Source organism: Leuresthes tenuis, unplaced genomic scaffold (assembly GCF_036924035.1).
Source record: "Leuresthes tenuis unplaced genomic scaffold, fLeuTen1.0.hap1 SCAF_18, whole genome shotgun sequence".
Classification (NCBI taxonomy): Eukaryota; Metazoa; Chordata; class Actinopteri; order Atheriniformes; family Atherinopsidae; genus Leuresthes; species Leuresthes tenuis.
This window is the reverse complement of record NW_027325372.1, coordinates 13,911,885-13,925,753: the sequence shown is the minus strand read 5'-3', so window position 1 is coordinate 13,925,753 and position 13,869 is coordinate 13,911,885. Positions and strand designations below refer to the sequence as shown.

The 13,869-nt window shown below is 42.9% G+C and overlaps 2 protein-coding genes across 2 annotated transcripts; one reads left to right on the top strand and one right to left on the bottom strand.

Moving 5' to 3' along the window:
• The first annotated feature begins 79 nt into the window (after window positions 1-79).
• Window positions 80-4,169, top strand: sgo1 (shugoshin 1). Its single transcript, XM_072370744.1, has 9 exons — window positions 80-232; window positions 338-546; window positions 690-742; window positions 849-913; window positions 1,749-2,585; window positions 2,668-2,799; window positions 3,245-3,415; window positions 3,629-3,818; window positions 3,904-4,169. Exons 1-9 carry the CDS (start codon window positions 88-90, stop codon window positions 4,061-4,063), a joined length of 1,962 nt encoding a protein of 653 aa, XP_072226845.1. The 5' UTR covers window positions 80-87; the 3' UTR covers window positions 4,064-4,169.
• Window positions 4,170-4,606: 437 nt separating this feature from the next.
• kat2b (K(lysine) acetyltransferase 2B) lies at window positions 4,607-13,780 on the bottom strand. Its single transcript, XM_072370740.1, has 18 exons — window positions 13,334-13,780; window positions 12,252-12,378; window positions 11,993-12,138; window positions 11,812-11,898; window positions 11,535-11,716; window positions 11,257-11,448; window positions 10,849-10,952; window positions 10,642-10,767; window positions 10,034-10,173; window positions 8,744-8,952; window positions 8,542-8,668; window positions 8,350-8,460; window positions 8,026-8,169; window positions 7,819-7,933; window positions 7,690-7,720; window positions 7,304-7,367; window positions 7,141-7,225; window positions 4,607-5,869 (listed from the first exon to the last, which is right to left on the bottom strand). The coding sequence occupies exons 1-18, from the start codon at window positions 13,532-13,534 to the stop codon at window positions 5,676-5,678; spliced, it is 2,385 nt and encodes a 794-aa protein (XP_072226841.1). The 5' UTR covers window positions 13,535-13,780; the 3' UTR covers window positions 4,607-5,675.
• Between the last annotated feature and the right edge of the window lie 89 nt (window positions 13,781-13,869).

Below are 13,869 nucleotides of genomic sequence, written 5' to 3'. Positions count from 1 at the left end.
CATGTTTTGCTAAGATGTGTTATTATGCCACGCTGTTGTACACCTTGAAATGGAGTGTTCTCTGATCATGAACACAGATCCCGAGCCATGATGAAAGAACGGGCCCAGAAGAAGTCTTTCCAGCAGAGTCTGGAGGACATCAAGGAAAGGATGAAGGAGAAGAGAAATAAACGGCTGGCCAGTGCTGCAGCTCCGGGCATGAGACTCCGCAGAACGATGCACAAAAGCAGTGGTAAGTGATAGAACTTATGTAGCATAATAGTTTTGACAGTCAGTAATTTAAAAATTATGGCATTTTGTCACAAAATAAACAAAATCCTTCCTGTATCCCCCCCAGGGACTAATTCTACACACACAATCCTTAAGGGTGTGCAGCTGAACAACAAAGTGCTAGCTGTGGCCCTGCAAGCTGAGAAGGAGAAAGTGAGGCAGCACAGCGCTGTGATTCTGCAGTTGAAAAGGGAGCAGCAAGCCCTGTTTCTTCACCTACTTCTGCTCAAGAGGAAGCTGAAAGAGCAGGAGGCTCTAGCAGCGAATGCTTCAGAGGTACACTCTGAGACATGTTTCCTGTTTATGTCTGTCAGATGCATGTTTCTTAAATCAGGTGGTTCCAAGTCCTGCTACACCTTGCCTCGATAACTGATGCATAATGCCTTTGCAATATTTTATTTCTTTGTGTGCTGATCTAGACTAAAGCTACAGGCATACCTGTTGAATCCCAGCATCCTTTAAATTCAGCAAGGCAAGTTTTTTTTTTTTTTTTTTTTAAAGTGAAATGTTTCTGAAAATTTCAATCATATCGTTTTGCCTGAGTTGACTGTCAGGATGTGTTACCTTTGATTTTACAGAAGAAAGCGGACGAGCCAGAACCTCAACAAGCGTATTCTGTGCCAAGTTTCACCAATTACTGCAGGTAAAAACCTACTCGGTTATTCCAACTATTTATTGGGTATTAGCCATAATAGCTAACATATCTCCACCACAGTATTTTAATGTATATAACAGTAAGCCACATTTAATAGATTTTATCATGTAGATTAGTCTGGGAGCCAGACATGCTTGGTAGGATGCTAATGTACTAATGAAAAATGTACATTTACCAACAAAAAAATAACAAATAAATGTAAGCACACCTGAGTTAGTCAAAGTTTAAAATGAATTGTTAGACCTTTTACTTGACGTTAATAGACATACATTTTTCAGAAATGCAACATTGCCATCAAAATAGCAAGTCAAACACCCCATTCTCTAATAAGCATAGACAATAAACAATGAAATTGTCAGTAGTGCTCTGAACAAGAGCAACGAATGAGTGAATAAATTGCTAATTTCACATAACAGAAGGATGTTGGTTAGGTTAAATCTGTTAGTGATTCAGAATATGTTGACATCTCCCGTTATAGGTTAAAAATAATTGTTTTACAATAGCACGGCAGCCCTCCGAATCGTAACCGGATGGTGAAATGACCAGACATTTGTATACATGTCACAATCAGCTAAACTAAGAATAATTCAAAGCAAAATTACTGATCTAGGTTAGGCCCCAGAAAAAATAAAAATACCCGTTTTGCTTGTTTGCTAAGGTCACAAGTTGCAAAGATGGCCATTAAAGTTATCCTAAGAATGATTTCTAGCCAATTTTAAGTATAGCTGATGATATTCTGCGAATCAGATCTTTAGATTGCTCAGTGACAGAGGTGGTGTCTATCATAACCTTATATCTTGATTTTTGTATTTTATCTTGATAGATCCTCAACCCTCTAAAAAGAATAGAGAACTTCATAGTGACAACGCGGTTACATTGCCATCCACAGTAGGTGTGAGGCGCCGACACACAGACAGAAGAAGCAGGAGGAGGTCTAACCGCATGCAGGAACCAAGCCTGTTGCCTGAGGGAGAAGCTGGATTGGGGGCTGCAATACCAAGTCCTATTCTCAGTGACTGTACAAAACCAAATCAAACACAGAAAGCAGCAGAACCAGAGGTGGCAGGTTATGGTGACACTGATGAATTGTATCACTCTACTCCTGAACCTGCCCCTCCCAAGAAACGACGGCAGCAGGCAAGCAGGAAACAGGCCCAACAGCAGCCCCGCTCCAAACCAGAACCAGCTTCACGGAAACCCGAGAGAGGCCGTAAACCAGAACGTGCCCCATTAAAGAAACCATGGGAGAATCCCAAACCCAGAGCCCGCTCAAAGAGTCGGGATCGGTCAGCTGCAAGGACCAAAACAGCACCTCAACAGCAGGGCAACAAGCTCAACACCTCACTGGGATTTAACGACACCTTTGACTTCGACTGTGAAGAGACGGTCCACGTCGCACCATTCAAGGCCAGGGCAGAGGACAATCAGCCAGCCACACCCGTCTGTGAAGAGGCCCAAGCTGAAGCTGCAGTTTCCAAACAGAGTGAGACAAGCTCGTCATCACCCTCTTCTGAATCCGAGGACAGCCTATATGTCCCTCAGAAGACTAGGCGGAAACAAGCTTCTCCTGACAAGCGCAAAGCCATCACTACTCGTAGAGGCCGGCCCTCGAAAGTAGTCAGACAAAAAGAAAACGTCCCTCCAAAACAGGAGATGGCAGGTGAACGTTTACTTTTGTCCCTCTCAACTTCAGTTTAGTTTGTACTTTTTCAACCATGTCTTCAGAATTTTGTATTTTGTAGTCTTCAGAGATGAAGAATCAACCCCCAAAACAGCAGAGACGGCAAAGGGTGGAGTTGATCTTCACTGCTCACCTGACTTAAGCTTCTCTAACAGCCCCGACTCTGTTGGGTTGGAGCGGGAAAATCCCAAAGGTGAGTAAATGTAAAGGTTTGTTTCGCAGATTATAATACCTTAGGGAAGACTGTTAAGAAAACATGGAGCTGACATGCTGTGTATCTGCATCACGAGTATTTAAAAGCAAAACATTTCCTTTATACTCAACTTGGTTCATTGAGGTTTTTTTTATGGTTATTCTTGATACTAGCACAGTGTAAATGCACTCGTTCTGATGGAATACATTTGTTGGAAGCTGGATATGTCAGTCACCAAACACCACTGACACGAGAAAAGAGGCATTGGTGTTTGTTTCAACAAGCTCATTTCTACCTGTACTCATGGATTTATTAGATTCTGTGTCGCCTATAACAAATATGTTGTCTGATCGTTTAGAAGCTTGATAAACTGTTCTTCTCTATGACACGAATGTCTCTTATTGGGGACGGTTCTGGATAAAACTGGACCGTGTGTGGGTTACAGAGCCACATGGGGAGGAGATGCGGGAGGACCGCTTGCTTCCCGTCAGCCCTCTGGTTGAGGCCGAGATGATGAGAATAGACAGTGTCCTGTCCAATTTCGGAGATACTTCCTGTGAAGCGCCAACTCTTTTACGCCACCAAACGCCACAGAGACACAAAATGTGCACAAAGCGTAAGTCATAGTTTGATCCTGCTGCCGACGTACGTCAGAATTAAGTGTTGCTGTGACAAATATCGTCCTGCTGATGAAATCCTTTCCTCACCAACATCAGTGAACACATGGCTTGGTTATCTTTCCGCCTCTCTGCTGTCTTTACTGGTGTTTTGCACATAAATGTACACTCTTCCCGTTTCCTCTTTTACATCTTTCTTCACATTTCTACAGGTGGGCTTGGTGTAAGGACAGGAGGGAGGGGCTTGAGTCTATGTGATGTGACCAATCTGTCCCCCGCAGCCTATCGCAACTTCTCCTGTGGTGGTTCACGCTCCTCAGATGCCCGATGCTCCACCCCCGTCCCCGCTCGCAAGCGGCGGTGCACCATGGCTGTAGACTACAAGGAGCCCTCGTTAAATGCGTAGGTTCACACACGCCAAGTTTGCATTCTTTTTGTTTTCTTTCCACTACAAGCAGGCTTATTGTTGCTATTCACATCCTGACAGGAAACTTCGCCGTGGAGACAAGTTCACAGATGTGCAGTTCCTCCGCTCTCCTGTTTTCAAGCAGAACTCTGGTAGGAGGTCGGGGCAGAATTCAAGGAATTCCATGAGCGGCCAGCAGCCATTTGAGAAATACAATGAGTCTTTTGTTGGATGTCGCTGAAAGCAGCTGTCTTACTTGACTTTTTGATATGTTGTATATTGGATGGTTTCTATCTCACTCAAGGTGCTGTTTCTTTGTGATGAGCAACTGTGAACAGATACAGATCATTTTAATTTGTACTCTTCTTAGGTTAATGAAGTGAATATTTCCTAAATATGGACAGATTTTTTTTTTGTTTTCCATTATGGGATTGTAAATAAGCGTCTAATAAATTCTGTATCTGAGTATAATTACTGTGTATCTTTAATTGTATGCACCAATAAAGTTTTTATTCTTAAAGGATCCTATAAAGGCTGTTTGCAACTAAATAATGTAGCAGATGATGGCTGGAGGGGGAAAAAAACATTGAGTTGAAAAACACAAAATCATCCTTAGGTTTGTTTTTATTAAGTCTACAAAATAAGATAATTCTATGTCATTAAAACCAATTGTACAAAGAGCATGAAATAATTTTCCCAGACATATTACAAAAGGTTTTTTTCTCCCCACCCCCCCCAAAGTTTGGAAAGTATAAACACCTTTTTACAAAACAGCAAAACTACACAGTATTGCACAATCTTCATTTATCTCCATAGTATAAAGTTCTCAATCTCCATCCGCAGGACAAAAATAAGAAATAAATTAAGACCTTTTCTGTAGCATGATTCTCCTAAATTACAGCACATAAATAAGAATAAACTAAATAATTAAATTAGTCCTCAGCTGACAGTGTAATTTATATTTAAAACGAGAAGAAAAGAAAAAAAAAGAGGCTCTAATTCATGTGAACTAATACTTGGAAAAATAAAAGTGCCTTTTGATAGTCAAACTGCCCCTTTGTGGCTTGATGAAAAAGGTTTTTTTTCTTTTTTTCTTTTTAGTTCTGAAAAAAAAATATACTGTATGTATACACATTTAAAATATACAGTGGGCATAAGTGCTTCAAAATCATTCAAATCTATACAAATTTGCGTTCCTCTTTTGGCAGGATGAACTCATCACAAACTTTGACCTCATTATCCACGTACATGCTCACAAACACTGACAGGAACTTCAACTCCCAGTCACTTTCCTCACAGATAACACTTTTTTTAACCAAAAAAAAAAAAAAAAAAAAAGACTCAACCCACCCAAGACGCGGTTCCTTCACGTGACGTCTACCTGAGTCGAGTTGAGAGGAAAAGGCAGACGCTCAAGAGGCAGTGTGAAAATGAAGGAGACAAACTCCCAGCCGTCCCGCTGCGATGCCTTTGGGTGTCTCGTACAACAACGGAACCTTTGTCCCCCTTCAACATGTGTTCCACCTCTCACTGTCCTTTTCTTTCAGCGAGCCTCTGGGATATGTGATGAAACACCAAGACACAATACTTTTGTTTGCAGCTTCAGTGCTGCAGTGAGGCACTCCCTCATGTCCCATCTTTCAGAGCAAATGTCTGTCTAAGGTGCTGATTCGGGATCTGGGTCAGCCTTCGTCAAATATAAGAGCGCTGATCTGAGACCCTTTTGCACTTTTAACAAAAGATATGTTTCTAAAACCTGCCCACCCCACTATCAGTAGTCCTATTCTTTGCTTGTCCTTTGCATCGCCTAAAACTTCAGTGTCATCCTTGAGGGGTAAACTAATTCCTCTCATCTACTTCTCGATGAGGCCCGCTTCTTTGATCTTGGTGTAGAAGAATTTCTCCAGTAAGTTGGCACACTTGTAGTACTCGCTCTCAGGGGGGTTGTATTCACGACAGTTGGTGAAGATGCGCTGCATGTCGGCCATGAACAGTTTGCGCGTTGTGTAGTACCTGCTCTTCAGACGCTCACTCATCGTCTTGAGGTCTGCGGATGAAAAATGTTAATGGTGAATGTGAGATATAAACTGTAGGACTTAAACATGCTCTTAAATCAAGACTCACTGATGCAACTCAAGCTTGGGACCTTGTTAGGTGTTCTTTATGTGCTAGAAGACTAACAAGCCAAGAGTTGTAGAGAAGTTATACGATCGAGGATGTTTGAGCCATAGGTTGTATATAAAAGACAGATGAGAAGGGGAGCAATTATGCAAAAACCCTATGGTGCAGTACCACTGATAATTGCTGGGGCTCCAAAAACAATCCGGCTCAAATCGACTTCTCCAAATCCTACAGTAACATGTTATTTAATTTAATCAAAACTGATTTCCTAAATCTGACAAAGGCCTACTCCCCTGCAACCTATAACCAGTTTAGGCCACGCTTATGACATAAAAATAGCAATTTTCTCACTTAATCCACGAGGTTAGCTGGTGGAAAATGCGAGAAATGAGTTTCAAATGACTCCTTAATTGATTTAATACACAAAGACAACACAACTGTCTCTCCTAGATCAAGCTGCTCATTTCTTTTATTCACCTCTTTTAGGTTCTCAGGCCCGAGGCCAGACGCAGAACAACGTGTACACATAAAGAACATAGGTAGGCCTTTGCCTCCAAACAAACTGGTATTTATAAAGCAAGAGTCGCGCACGTGTTTATAGCAATGTAAAGAGGACACATTTATACCATAATATTTCACTGAACTTCTTTTTTAAAATGTTTCTCATCATCATTTTCCATAATAGGGGTTTATTTTTATGTACAGTTTATTTTTATGTGTTATATATATTATATTACTTTGAAAAGACAAGTCGCGGCGGTTATGATATTCTGTCCTAAAACTGCTGCGTAGGCTTCTGTGGGGCTGTTACACAAACACACCGTGAGCCATTCGTACATCTGTGATTCCCTCCTAATCATCTTCTAAGCCAGACTGTAGAGGCTGAGCAACCATCCAGTGCATATAAAACAGGAGTTGTCGGTCCTCTGCCCTCACCCTGATGTGACGTGTGAGCCGCTGGTTTATAATCCCACCATTTCTATCCTTTAACCTCTGCAGGGCAGTTTGCTCTGAACTTACAGATGTACAGAGCTGTACGGTTTGTAAAAGAGAACCATTCGCACACAGGGGTTTATAAATCTTGCTAAAAGCATGCACACAGTTTTCAGTACAATCTACATATCTGTTTACACATCTGGTCCCTGGCGTTTGTAACTTACTTGAATTGTAGATAAGTGCTTTCTTGAGCATACATACCCATGGGGAAGCGGATGACTTGGTAGTATCCAGGCGCTTCGGTTTTCTTTACAGGCTCCATGAAAGGCCAGGCATTCTGGTGACTCTAAAATATACGGACCCGTCTGTGTGAATAGGCGTGAGTCACATACAGATGGTGTGTGCATGCGTGTCTGTTCCTCACCTTCACGTGTTGCAGTATAGTTTTTAGAGTGCTGTACAGTTGGTCTGGGTCCTTTAATTCCTTCCTAAAAACACCAAAAGAAACAGAAGGCATTCAGATTATGAGACTGACAAAGACAGCAGAAGCGTGGTCTAGTTTGTCATGTACATGAACAGTGTGTGCATTCCATCAGTTAATCTATAGTTTCCTCTTGTTTTAATTCCAATGAATTTAAGAAAAGACCCCAGACAAGGTCAGACTCTAAGTCCATACGGTTGTTGTGTAGGAAAGAAATTCAACTTCTGTTCCATGTTCTTTATTAGAAATCCCGCCTTTTCCCAGTGTCGAGAATCTATTTAACACATCATACGTTAAAGTAATAACATAGTAAACCTTAACGCACTTACCCTTTTCCCACAGGCTTCCAGCCAGTTTCACCTGTTGATATAATCAAACTCATCGTCAAAATCATGCATGAAAGACAGTCGCCAGCGTGTTGTTCTGCAGAATATGTTGTGTAGTTTCTGGTAACGCACGTATGCCAGGGATGCTTTCAATGGGAATCTGTCGGACTCCATCCTTAAAACAGGACAGCCCTGGATAGACCTTTCTGATCTGAGCCTGCTTCCTTTCTATCAGCTTCTTGATGATCTGAAGGAGATCGATAACGACGGAATAAAGAAATGGCGAGAGTGGGGACAGGGAGAAGCATGAAAGACTTGAATTAAAATTCACCCACGTACCTCTTTCTGCTTCTTGATGATAACAGAGAACTCTGTGTAGGGGATGCTGGGGTTGAGTTCGCAGCCCATGAGTGTGGCTCCCTCATAGTCCTTGATGTAGCCCACATACTTGGCCTTGGGAACCTTGATGTCCTTTGAGAAACCCTAAGAGGAATTAGGAGATGGCTGTTTTCTTGCAGCTCTATACCGTATACAGGGCCAACACCACAAATATTAAGCAACTCAAATTCAAACAAGCAAATAAAACCAAAACAAATAGATTTTGGGAAGGGATTTGGATCACTTGTTCAAAGTGCACGTTTTGACGGACAAAACCTGTTTTACCTGTTTCTTGAAGTAACCAATGGCGTACTCATCAGCATAAGTGAGAAAGTTGAGGATTTCATGCTTTATATGGTATTCCTTTAAGTGGTTCATAAGATGAGTTCCATAACCCTGAAGCCAAACAGCCATAGGTTAGACTTTACCCCACTAAACGGACACCAAACTAAGAAATAAAGGAGGGGGCGCTCCCACCTTGACTTGTTCGTTGGATGTGACAGCACAGAAGACGATCTCTGTAAAGCCTTGTGATGGAAACATCCGGAAGCAGATCCCTCCGATCACACGACCATCCTTGATGAGTGACAACGTCTTGTGCTTCCTGCCAGAAAACAAACAAATGTATTCAGTGTGGCGCTGCGACACGAGTGCTGATAAAGTACAGTTATGGACTCACGGGTCAAAGACCAGCCGTGTGATGTACTCCTTGGGCATCCGGGGAAGCTGGTGGGAGAATACATTCTGAAGGCCGACGAGCCACATCAAGATCCTCTTGTTGGGCTTCTGGTTAAGGGAGTTCCCAATGACGTGGAATTCAATCACACCTCTCCGCTCCTCGAGACGGGCGGCTTCATCACGTGCAGAATGAGCCGACAGCAGGCTGGTCTGCGCAGGGAGGGAAGGAGGCATATAACCACGATGACCTTTCTGTTCCTCTCAGAAAATGTGTTGAATGTGTGTTCTTGTTGTTAGAATTAAGCACACAGCTCAGAAGATGTTTGTAGACTTGCATATCGTGAGTCTACAGAACAACTTTGCAGCATCTTCCACTATTTTTCTTCTTTAAATCTCAGATAACTCTGGTCATATTTTCAGAATATGGAAGTGACCCCATGTGGTACAAGTTCCAAAGCCAAGGAAGACCGAGGAGCTTGGGTTAAAGACTGACATAAGACTACTTAGACCACTAACATAACTAACATTTAGCCTTCCTGACAGACAGACAGACAGCAGGGGTTTGTAGGCAACTGTGTATTACAAACTGCGGTGACATGCCCTTTCACATTTAATCAGATCCATCAGCTGCAGAAGCATAAAGATGGCAGCTATTTTATCAAACTCTGACACAACTCTGCAGTGCTGCCTCTCCTTCAGGATTAAGCTCAAGCTTACGTCTGTCCCCTCTCCAAGGAAGAAAAAGCTTTTGTTTACAAAGCACTACACAACATAATAAAGATATATATATGTACATATCACTGTTTATCATGTCCAACAAAGACATCACAACCTCTGAAAATGTTAGTTAATCTGTGTCTGTTTGCTCAATCTATCATTCAGAGTGCTTTCAGATTTCCCCCTACAGCTGGTTTGGTTGTTTGCCAGTGAGACACAGACACAACATGGGCAGTAGTAGCAAAGATCTGTAAAGATCATCAGAGTTTCTTTTAGGCGAAACTTAACCTTTTCTTTATCTTTAAAAGTCACAGAAACTGTCAGTGTTTCAGCTGTTAGCATCTTTTCCGATCTGTGCGATGAGCTGCTGCAAACAACTGTCCTTACCGGGATTAATAGATTTGTGTTGCACAGAGATGATACAGCACACTCTGGATGTAAGAATTACCTTTCAAAGCACTGCGCTTTGCCCATTTTAAAAAGTAGTTTTTAGCAATGTTTTCTGTAGTTACAGTGACTCAGAGAGATGAAATTAATCCAATGGAGATATAGAACATACAGAGTTAGAGGTTACCTCTGGAATGGCAGCAGGGTCAGTGATGGTTGCCATGACTTCATTGATGAGGTCCATGGGAATGTCACCCACCACCCTGGGTCTCTTGTTTTCTTCATGGGGAAGAGGCTCTGAGGGTTTACGCTTTTCTCCAACTATGACTAATTGTGGACACAGAAAGTAAAATCATCACTCGTCTCTTTTATACCTTCTCACAAGGCACATAAGTGTATCTAAATCAGATTCAACTCAAATTCAAACAAGAACTTAACCTCCATTTGAAGTTGGCTGACTAAAAGCTTATCTCCAGCAGCCACCTTAATATGAAAGGACTATTCTGGGATGTTTTTTGCCGCAGTTTTGCTGTTAAGCCCACCCTTCAAGTAAGTCTTAGGAACTGACTGAGTTACCATTTTCTTTAATTCCAGATTCCATTTGTCATTCTGTTGTATCTTGTTTTAAAGCAGTCAGGGGAAGATGGGCAGATTAATATGCAACAATAACACAGTGATTTAAATTTGAATCATGAGGCTAATATCAGCCTCGACCTCATTGTTTACTGACAGATGTTAGGCAGTTACTTGGCAACACTGTAACCTTTTGAGTAATTCTGGGTCAGTTTGTAATACCTGGGCTTGACTCCAGTACCGAGGCTGGCTTCCTGGCAGGACTGAGACTGCCGCAAGTGGACGGGTCCACTGACACAGGACTGGTGCTATAGTACAGTGGCCTGGTTACCGGGGGAGCACTAATCACTACAGAGAGAGAGGGAAAACATTAATACCATGAAAAAAAATAAAAAATCTTAACAAGCAACTTTGTTGGGGTGTAGTTACCTGTGTGGATGGGAATCTGCCCTCCTGCAACTCCTACCAAAAAGTCTTGGCTCCAGATAGGAGAGCTGTGGCTGTACACCTCCTCCTCCAGCATAGACAAGAACCTGAGCAAAAGAAAACACAACCACTACGTTACTATGTCGCATGCTCTTCTCTGCTGGTGACCTGGTTGCAGTATTGCCTACTGTTTTTCTTCAGGTGAACCTGGTCAGGCCTGATTAGAGACTAAAGATGGGCAGGAATCTTGCCTCACTAAGGGGTCATAACCACAAAAATGCAGTCTATATAACATTATTCTTATCCAACTTAGCTTAACTGATAATAAGGCCTCCACACACCAGTGTAAGCTTAAAAAAAAGATTGAATAATTCTTCAATGTGCACTCTGATGCGTCTCTGGATGTCTTACTTGGGAAAGTGTGTGAGAATGAGAGTGCGCTTCTCAGGGGGAAGCTTGTCCTTCTCCTGTCTGGCCTGCTCCAGCAGCTGCTTCCTCATCACAGTGAACACAGAACGCAACAGTGTGCGGCCGAAGATCTGAGTGGTCTCGTATCGGGGTAGACTGTCGCAGAACTGAGGCACGTTGCAGTAGCAGAGCCATCTGCACAGAGCACGGAAACATCTTTAGGAACTGTACATTAGATGATTTGAAAGCAGGTTAATAGATTATCTGCTTAGTGTTGCTACCTGGTGTAGTTAGCTTTGTATCCAGCTGCGTCGTCATTGGGCACCCTTTGACGTCTCTGAGAGGGCGTTTCCAGTTGCCAGTAGTTGATCTGGTTGAGGAACATCTTAGCAAGCTCCATTATGGTTTGACGTTCCTTAGACGGCAGGTGGCTGAACTTGTACTGGACAAAATTGTTTACTCCCTTTCCGGGAAACACGTGGAAATGGAAAAAGTTGAGGACACACGGCAGGCATGATTGGAAAAGAAGGTTCTTCTTCCATTAGTCATGGGTTTTACCTGTTCAATGCTGGGTTTTTCAAATGGAGGGCTCTCTTGTGCTTCCAACATTGGCTTCCCCATTTGTAGGATGGATTTTCTTAACAGCTGAGAGGTAAACAGAAAATGTACAGGTTCACTTGAATGCAATGCAGGGCTGAACAAAAGAAAACAAAAAAACGTAGTAAATGCAGAAAATTACTTTGAAGAGGGAAAAGTAGACTTGTTTAGTGTCAGCATCCTCCTCTTTGTGAACACATGTGTACAGATACTCCACATCCAGGACTATACCAAGAAGTCTGTTAATTTCCTCTTCTGAAACATTTTCTAGATGGGTCACGTGATCACCTGAGAGAGAGAAAATGATCAGCTCTTCAATCACAAGAGGTGGACGCTTGTTAAGTGCTTTTTTTTTTTCTTTTTTTTTTTCTGTAAGCGTCTTTCGTGACAAGTTGGCATACCCAGAGTGTGAGAGCAGCTCCGACAGGGCTCCTGCAGGTTGACTGTGTTGGACTGCTGGTCAGTTTGAGGCGGTGTAGGAGGGGGGTTTTGACTCTTCCAGCCGTTACACTTACAAGCTCCCTCAGCCTATGAAAAACATAGCAGAAATTAGTAGAAGCAAGAACAAACCCAAACATAAACACCTTTTAAAATATTTATATATATATATATATATATATATATATATATAGTTAGCTTTTTAAATGACTTACTATAAACTGATGCAGCTTGCTTTGATTGAGGAAAAAAATAACAAACTCCGAAAAACGTTTGTAAAGTGAAATTACAATATAATAAGTGCAATCAATCATTTAAAATGAACAGTCAAGTTTTGGCGCTAATCTTCGTTATAAACGGGCAAGAATGGCAAACATACATAACAAAACTTGAAGGAAACCTGCGCTTTACACTCAGGTTGGAATCAAGAGTCTTATCACCGCTGTCAGCTGGAGGAGCTGTTCCGAGCATGCGCACTGAAACAACAACAAACTCCGCCCACCTCAGCAGCTGTCACCCTGTCAAAACAAAGACCCCATCCCTCTCTGCGGATCATACGCTGCATATGCCGAATAAACTCCTCTGTATCAACCACCGTGCTCCTACAAATGGCCCGGAGACACTGTGAAATTTTCCTGTTGGAAGCGTTAGACCGCGCGCGAACAACCCCGTGCTCGGAGCTAGCTACTCCCCAAAACCAGCGCCAAGCCAGTGTTTACGCTCACCACCCCCACCTTGACAGAAACATAGTAACACTGTGAAAAACCTGGACAGTTTGCAGCTGGAAGGCCCTTGCGTAAGAGTCCTGGCGCATTAATAACACTGCGATTATCTTGGTAATTAACGCAGCATTTTCAGTAAACGAGCTCGCGCGAGCAATAATGAAAAAAAAAACCCAACAAAAAAAAAAAACTGAAGCGCAGCAATGGCTTCCTTTGCTGCGCTTGCATTTAGAAAACTATTGCAAGCCCCGCGAACACTCTACAAACATTCAGCCCTCAAAAGTCAAGTTTTCAAAAGTACACCGTCTGCAAAATGCGCATACTTTGCAGGATGAATACACTCCGAGTTTTTCCAGTTTCTTCGGCCGTGGTGACGAGCGGAGTTGCGCCTTCTTCACGGCAATACGTGCGGATCCTCCAGCGGCGCCGGAGCCCTCCGTTCCCCCGGCTCCAGGAGCGGCCGGAACCAGGCCCGCAGCTCCGATGGCCGGCGAACCTTGCTGAATCCCAGCGCTGTCGGCCATGATTCGCACCGAAACCCGAAGGGACCGTAGGCCCCGGGAAATGCTCGCCCCGCGGTCCGCTCTATTCCACAAGCGGAGGATCAGACATGGCGCTCATCCTTATTTTCAATTTCTCGCTGTAGGCCCATTTTCCTCCGCTAGGGGACTCATATAGGATAGGCCAATTCAACTATAATTCAGAGAGGTCACAAAATGCAACCAATTGGAGCAAAAATTTCAAGGTCAAACGAAGTGGGAAAATTGTTGTGCGGAGCCACATCTTGAACGCAGCACACCGTGCTACAAACAGGCTGCGCACATTTATTTGACGTGACACCACGAGACACACGTTAATA